General features: G+C 39.2%; 2 protein-coding genes across 5 annotated transcripts in view; one reads left to right on the forward strand and one right to left on the reverse strand.

The window, feature by feature from the left end:
* The window catches only part of mical2a (microtubule associated monooxygenase, calponin and LIM domain containing 2a), a 35,181-nt gene extending 34,516 nt beyond the window's left edge, over window positions 1-665 (reverse strand). The window contains exon 1 of one of the 4 annotated variants that reach the window (XM_041983022.1): window positions 355-662. The gene's annotated coding sequence lies outside the window, so the exon portion shown is untranslated. Of the gene's footprint in view, window positions 1-354 lie in introns of all 4 variants that reach the window. The other 3 variants (XM_041983031.1, XM_041983041.1, XM_041983050.1) reach the window with 3 other exon arrangements.
* A 1,489-nt stretch (window positions 666-2,154) lies between these two features.
* Window positions 2,155-5,587, forward strand: dkk3a (dickkopf WNT signaling pathway inhibitor 3a). Its single transcript, XM_041983061.1, has 7 exons — window positions 2,155-2,397; window positions 2,603-2,713; window positions 2,799-2,858; window positions 3,640-3,732; window positions 4,685-4,829; window positions 4,913-5,069; window positions 5,179-5,587. The coding sequence occupies exons 1-7, from the start codon at window positions 2,215-2,217 to the stop codon at window positions 5,264-5,266; spliced, it is 837 nt and encodes a 278-aa protein (XP_041838995.1). The 5' UTR covers window positions 2,155-2,214; the 3' UTR covers window positions 5,267-5,587.
* Window positions 5,588-8,220: the final 2,633 nt, after the last annotated feature.

Raw genomic sequence — 8,220 nt, forward strand, 5'->3', positions numbered from 1 at the left:
CAGATGTCTGACTCCTCTCAAAAAGTTTTCAATCAGGAGTTCTTGATAACAACTGGTACATGCTCTAAGATCACACCTTAAATAGACGTGTCAGAAATGACTAAAACTTTGCGTCAAACTCCAAAAAAGCCACTAAAGTTACAAACAGTTTGGTTTCATCTGATTAAGTCTGTTTGATCATAACAGATTTATCATTCAGTGTTGGTTGTACAGTCAAATGTTATCTTGTCAAACAAGTTATTGAAACGTGTTTTAGCAACAGGTCAGCTCTGTCAGGTGCGTCAGGGTCACACCAACCACGATTTAGATTTGGCAAGACAAACGCTAAAAGGTGTAAAATAAAAACGGGCTTACCTCATATCTAAATCTAAACGTCTCGTCCCTCCAGCTGTAACAAGGTTTGCTGTGAGAAATGCGTCCTCCTCAGTCAGTCTGACAGGCACTAGTTTATCTGTGCAGCTGAGTGTACTGTTTGAAGGCGGTGCTCCAAACTGGGACACATCCCAGAACTGCTACCGTGCGCAGCTGCTGTTCAATCCAGAGGAGCCGGGTTTTCTTTAGTCAAAGATGACCATTTAACCAACTTCTTGCTGGAAGAAATTACTGACTAAAAAAGACACTTGGTTAACAGGCTTAAATATACTCTGCAAGTCTAAAGTTATAAATATATGAATGGGTAAAAAAAAAAGAAGAAGAGAGAGAGCAACTTCAAAGTTAAGTCAAAAGGTATACCTCATAAACCCATCAAAAAAAAAATCAATAAGACTTCATCCTGATACAAAGTGTACTTTTTCCCTGAGACTGCCGGGCGCCGCCGTCCCCGGACCCCAGACTGACAAAAACATTGAAGCCCACGTTTTACTGTGTGTCAGCAGAAACTGTAATCTAGCAGCACATGGACAAAACCACTGAACAAACTTTGTAAAGACATGTGAAGCCCAATGCCATATTCAGGCAAACAACAGAGCCAAAAATCGTCATCTAGTGGCCAACGTATGAAACTACAGCTTTGCTTGAAGTTTGGGATCTACGCATTTAACAGGGCTACTCAATTCTGTCTTTCGAGGGCCGCAGTACTGCAGGTTTTCAATGTATCCCTGCTCCAACACACCGGAATCAAATTAAATGAATCCAACAGCCTCTGAAGTTCAGTGAACTGAGTAGCCCAGTCTACAGCCACATTTCTTTTAATATCAATTAAAAAACAATTAATTAAACCCCCAAGTTGCTGATTTGAGAAGTTTTACGTAAATTCTGAAAGAACTGTGTGAGATAAATGTTTTAACACCCACAGTTCTTGACTGCGTGGTTTAATTGTTTGAGAGACGTTAGCTGTGAGATGACAATTTAAGAAAGCAGTAAAAGTTTGTTTGTCCCTTTTGTCCACAAATGACTGAGCCCTACCAACAAAGATATTGTTAATGACTTTGAAAATTAGGCCATTATCTTATATTAGCTTCTTAAAGCTTCAAGACTAAAAATGTGTGAAGAGTGGCACCTCAAATAATGTTTGAATAATTTTCTCCTATTTTTTTTTTTACTTTTTGACACAGGCAAGGCTATAGCAATGGAATTTGAGGTTAAAATGATACCTGAACAAACATCTAACAGTGTCCCAGTCTGGGCATGTGGTTCTCATGTGTTTAGTTTTTCTTTGCCCCAAAGCGGTTCTGATTGTTGAAAAAAAAAAAAAAAAAGTCTGAACAAACCATAGATTGTTAACCAGTCAACTGACCCCTGAGCACGAACTTGTAAAGTGTCTCCAACCCCAAGCTTTCTAATTCTTTATAATAATAATAATAATAATGTAAGTTATGTTACTATTATTTCCAGGATGTGCAGTTTCATTTAGATGGTATCTAACACTAGCGTGAATATGACTACCATGAAGCAAATCCGCGGTTGCCATGGACATTAGTAGTTTACATGGCGCACTAATTTCGAAAGGTGATTAAACATGACCGGTACTACGTTTGAGATATTGCGGACCAAGTTAAAATGACCCCGTATAACCCGCTTTGACACATTTTAATGATGCAAAAGTCATCTAATGCGAGCGTTTACCTGTACAAGGGGGCGGTATGGAAGTGATGACCTGACTGTGACGGACACATTAGCTATAGTGACGTTGTCTGTCGTTCTCAGCATCTTTGCCACACCCTCCTCTTTCTCTTCGGTGTGCAGCAGCAGCAGCCCCATCTGCACAGCAGCATCATGAAGCGATCCTCGCTGCTACTTCTGGCCTTGACAGCAGTCTGCAATGGAATTCTCCCTGACATAGTAGATTCAGGGCTTAATCACATCCTGGAGGAAAGACCAGAGCTGGACCGCGTGTTTGTGGAAGTAGAGCAGCTGCCGGAGGATCCGCAGCAAAAGCCTGAGGACGCGCTTCCCAAAGTAGGCACATCAGTCAGCATCTTCTTGTTTACATGACATGGCTTCAGGCTATCTCTCTGCATATAATGCAAGTCACTGGCTGGTATTGTGCAAGTCTTTATCAAAGGTGGAAATATATATTTGTAGAAAGAGGTGAATCTGTGGAGGGACCTAGAATATGAGATTTCCTAATACGTCTTTTTTCCCCCCTTCATGCTCCCTGTAGGCAAACGAGAGTATAAATAATCACCACAATAACCTTCATGTGAGTCATCACAATGAAACTGCATCTGATAACATGATTGATGATAAATCTGTCCACTCCTCGAAAGAGCAGGTAGGCTAGTAATATTAAAGAAAAACTTCATTTGTTTACCCTTGTGACTAAAAAAATGATCTGAACAGATCTCACCTTTGCACAGGAGACAAACAACATTACTACAGCTGTGCAGGCCAGTGACCTGGAGAACAATGTTGATCATGTAAGTCCATTTTTTAACTTAACATCTTAGATGATAAACATTCACAATCAATTTTTGATGGAAACTCTTGTTTTCACAGTTAACAGCCCAGTTTGAATTTCCCAACACTGCTAGCATCATCACAGCTGCTGACTCAGCAATTTATCTGCAGATGAACTAAACTAAAAACAGGTCCTTCATGACTTGTATATACCATCTTATACATGAAAATGGTAAACACGTGGAGCTGATTTTTCAAGAGCACTTATCAATAAATTTGTTCTTATAGAAACTGTTTAGTTATAGGAACTTAAAAAAATAATTAGATAAATTTAGTTTTTTTACTCAAATAGCCACAAATTAATTTATTATTTAATTCATTCATTCATTCATTCATTCATTCATTACTTTGGACAAATTATTGTGATCTTAGTGTGGAAATGTGGGACCAAACCATGGAGTTACAAAGCAATGAGACACCCAAGTTCTGTTTACGTAGCACTTTTAAAAGCAGTAGTTGACCCGAAGTGCTTTCTCTTCAGAGCAATAAACTAAAAAAACTAAGAAAATTAAACATTTGAACTTGTGACACCACAGAGTAAAAACAGGAACACTAACTGATCACATTAGTCAATGAAAATAATCAAAACAAATAAATAAGATATGATTAATCAAGATTAGAATAAAACAGATCACAGAATGACAAGCAAGAAAAAAAATCTAAAATGTGATGTATAAATGCCAATTGTAGAGCAAGATTTAATATATAATATTAATATCTTTCCTCTTTTTGTATTTAAAGGGATGTATAACTGATGAGGACTGTGGAAAGGGGAAGTACTGCCTTTCTGGCACATATAATTCCAAGTGCCAACCATGTAAAGAAACTGATGTGGTAAGAACAGCCTAACTTTTATTTTAATACATGGACTTATTTTTCTGTTCATCTTTTCCTAAAATGCTGTTTTTATTGACTCTACTGGTTTACATACAAACATGTGAGAGGTTAAGTTAATACTGCAAGTTGTTGATTTTGTCATCCAATAATATAATTATCATGATAAACCTGCTAATCTAACATAATATACAATGATGTGGTCTTGAGTGTTTTTAAAATACAGTAATGCCAGTATTGTAGCCAAATAGATGAAATTTACATGCTTTGCCATCGTTGCTGATTGAGCTGCTTCTCTGCTCTAATCGGTCATTTGTATCTAAAGACAATTCTCCACACATGTACACTCTACTTGTGTTTCATGTGGACTGCATTGCAGTGCGTCTACAAGTGTAATTGGAGTGTGTTGTTTGTGAACACTCTGTCCTCTGAGCTGCATGTCAAAGGATAGCGTGAGTCAAGGTTAAACAAGAGTTCCTCTCTTCTTTCTTTTCTCCCAAACAGCACTTAGAAAAGGCATTTTAGTCTCCCACCTTAATGCTTTTATATAAGCCTGTTGTCACTGATCTGCTGATTCTATATTGTCTAAACTATATGAAGTAGCGATAGTGCAGGAGGGCAAAAAGCAATGATGCAAAGGGATGAAGATAGTGGCAGCCTGCCAAATGTGGGTGCAGTGGGTGTGGATAATAAATACAGAGGATGGGATCTGCACCTTATCAAAATCGCTTTGCAGAAGAAATTTGCAGCATACTGTGTACTCTCACCACCACCAGGCACCAGCTGACCTGCTGATCTTATTTATATTTAATTAAAGTCCTCACTCTTCATGCTTGGAGAATCATTCATTTTAATAATATGGCTGTGAGTTTGAGCTTTGTAAACTTTATTTAAAATGTTCTGTTCTCATCTGTCTGACTTTAAACAAGTGTTGAAAACCGTCTCTTTTCAGTCCTGCACTAAGGATGTAGAGTGCTGTGGTGACCAGCTGTGTGTGTGGGGTCAATGCAGCCAAAATGCAACTAAAGGAGAGGCTGGCAGCACTTGTCAATACCAGACTGATTGCAACCCAGATCTCTGCTGTGCTTTCCATCAAGGTACAACACAGCACATTATGTATTACCAGTCTTCATTTGCTTTCTTACAGATCATTCATGCATGTTTTCTTTTGTGTGTTTAGCCCTGTTCTTTGCCGTTTGCTCGGCCAAGCCCATTGAGCGTGAGCGCTGCTTTGGTGCTTCCAACCACCTGATGGAGCTGTTGTCTTGGGACACACAGGGTGAGGGCCCCAAGAAACACTGCCCCTGTGCAGGAGATCTCCACTGCCAGCACCTGGGGTGAGTACAGCATGTTGAATAAGACTTTTCTATTCTGCTGAAATATATCAGGACCTGCTAAAACTTGACATACACGTTACCTAATTTTATCCTCTTTCCCTTCTGACAGGCGAGGGTCGATGTGCCTTAAAGGAGAGGACTCCAGCGAAGAGGACTTGACAGACTCTCTATACTCAGAGATAGACTACATACTTTAGACACAGCATTTTCAGATTAATTGACACTGCCTTGTAAACAGCATGACAGGTGTCTCCACTGGATCTTGAGCTTTTTTGTCAAGTCACTGCACTTTATTTTTTGCCAGCTTAACCCAAAGTTGTAAAGCTTTAGAGCATGGAAAATGAATGGAATTATGCATTTTAACTGCTTCATTAGATGTTTATAATCCCTCTAAATCTTTCCATGAATCAAGACAACTATAGATGTTGAATATCTCTGAACAGTTCACTTTATTGTTAAAAATTTCTGATCCTTTTATCTTTTATGTAAACTTTAACTCATAGCATTGTTTTCTTAATGAGATCCAAAAAGTTTGCAAGTTATCTTTCAGTCATCCAATGAGTAGTTCAACTGCATTTACTTTAAATCGGGATCAGGAGTGAAGATTGTACATAACAGAAACAGTCATCATGGACATGCATTTCTCTGTAGATAGGTCAATGAGCTGTAGTAGGCAAGTTCTGCACAAATATGATAATTACCCATTGATTGGAGTCAGCTGTGTTGCAGCAGGAAAAATCCTAAAACAAGTAGGAGAGCGGCTCTTGAGGACCTGAGGCGTCATTTATCAAACTGTGCATAGCAAAACAAACTACAGGTGGCGTCTGCGGTGCAGAAAGGAAATGCTGCTGCGCACTTCTACTTTCAGATTTACCAAAGCGTGTGCACGCACGTCCCACGCCTGTTTATGTTTAGAAATCAGAATCAACTCTAAAGCTATATGGTGGCTATACATAGTCAGGTTGACGCCTGTAATACATATTCATCACATTATTTGCATGATGGCTCGGGAGGGGAAAAGAGTGAAGAAGTGGAATTTTAGAGGTGTGAGACGGGGATCCTGATGGACCACGCTGAAAAACGTAAAAATGTTTAATTGGTGGGCATGGCGTGCGCATTACTGGTGTCAGAAAGGCAGAATAGTGGCAGCAGGCTGATCCTGTCATCGCCGTGTCAGAAGGCAAGACACGGAACATACGTCTGGATATCTCAGTCGGTAGAGCATCCAACCTCGAAGTTCGATTCCAAGGGGAGTGAATCGCTTTGAAGAAAAGCATCTGCTAAATGGCTGTACTGATGTTGGCTATTTAGTCATTTGTTTTAATTTATAAAATATGTACAGATACATCTGAGCAGTTTAGTTAGCGTTAATATTTCTTTCTAGTTGCTGGGTGCTCCAGCTGGGTGGGTGGTGCAGAGGGACACAAGCACCGCTATTAACGAGGTGGACAAGGAGTTTCAGGAAATAAAGACCATCTAGACAGAAATTGGGACAACAATTAGAAAAAAAGCATTGTGTAAGAATAAACAAATAAAAGGAAATCCACCTCTTGTGTTTCATTAGCGTTGCATCACTTCTAGACCTCCAGCCTCCAGTCAGCGTCCCGCTCTGCTGAATCACTGAAACACTGACACGCTGGCAGCAGGCTGTCACCTTATTTAGTTGAATGTATTTGATAACATGAAAGTTTTGTTTCACAATGAAATAACATTTTTGTGGTTGAGGTTCTTATTAATATCTCCTTTTTCCTAAAAATCTTGGGGGGGGGGGGGGTGTTTCGCCCCCGAGTGTGCGCTCTTAGGAGAATAAAGGAGAATAAACTTAGGAGTATTTTCTATTCTATTCTATTCTAATACAGAATGTGCGTCTTTCTTAATTTATTAATGTCTCACATTTCACAGCATTTCCTTGATTTTATTCTGTGCCGTTTGTGACGCCTGGGTTAGAGTTAACGTGGAGGTAGAAACATTTTCCCATCATGTTTGGGTTTGATAAGTAAGGCCCCAGTACTGAGGACCTCTGCTATAGGGGGTTCCCTGCTTGCATTCACCTTCCCTGAATTAACGGTTCATTAACACAGTGGTCCCCAACCCTGGTCCTCAAGGCCCACTATCCTGCAGGTCTTAATCTCTGACAAGCTCTGCACAAGTCTGCTAACGAGCCATTAATGTGAATCAGGTGTGTTGCAACAGGGAGACAACTATGACCTGTAGGATAGTGGGCCTTGAGGACCAGGGTTGGGGACCTCTGCATTAACATGCTCGTGCAGATCATGAGAACAAGGTGTTGAGGAGATCTGCTTAATTTGGATCAGGTGTGTTGAAGCAGGGAAAAAACTAAAACTTGCAAACGGAGCTGAGGAACCCTGCATTAGAACATAAAAACATCATTTCTGCACTTTTTAATTACTATAGCTTTTGTTGTTTTTGTTTACTGCTACAAACATTACATTGCTCATCTCCATCAAGACTTATTTTCTTTTTTAACTTATGCACCAATCATTTTCTGCACGGATATTAATACAGGTCAGCTCTAAATATTGTTTCAGTGTGTCAGGTTGCGTATTTTATCCAAGTCTTTTATGATGTACCACAATTTTTAGTATTCCTTTGTTGCCTTTTAAGGAGTGCACTAGAAAATATTTAGTAGACCGCAAAGTTTGATTAATCTGGCGGAATAAATGTTACTTGTACAATTATTTGCTTTCATCTTGTAAACCGAACGCAAAGAAACCTCGTTCAATCTCACGCAATCAGCAACCCTCCCTCTCCCCTGAGCGTTGTATTATCACAGCATTACTGTTTCTTGAATTCGATCTTCAAATAAGCATTAGAAAAGTCCCTGTGAACTTTAACAAAAAACCTTATTAATTGAATACATTATACCATAAATGAAAAATACGATATTTATCCCAGAGGGAAATTACAATTTTACATTAAGGAAATGTTGACTTCAGCAACAGAATTAGGATCTGGGCTCCGTTATATCTGAAAGCACCAATTTCACGTGTTTGCAATTACCCTGACCCATAAGCGTTGCCAAAGGACAGGATCTAATCAGGAAACAATTTTAGAGATGTTTTACATACATCCATATTTAGTAAAAAACAAAAAACAAAACAAAAAAAAAAAAAGATTAAAACACTACAAA

Source organism: Melanotaenia boesemani, chromosome 1 (assembly GCF_017639745.1).
Source record: "Melanotaenia boesemani isolate fMelBoe1 chromosome 1, fMelBoe1.pri, whole genome shotgun sequence".
NCBI classification, from domain to species: domain Eukaryota; kingdom Metazoa; phylum Chordata; class Actinopteri; order Atheriniformes; family Melanotaeniidae; genus Melanotaenia; species Melanotaenia boesemani.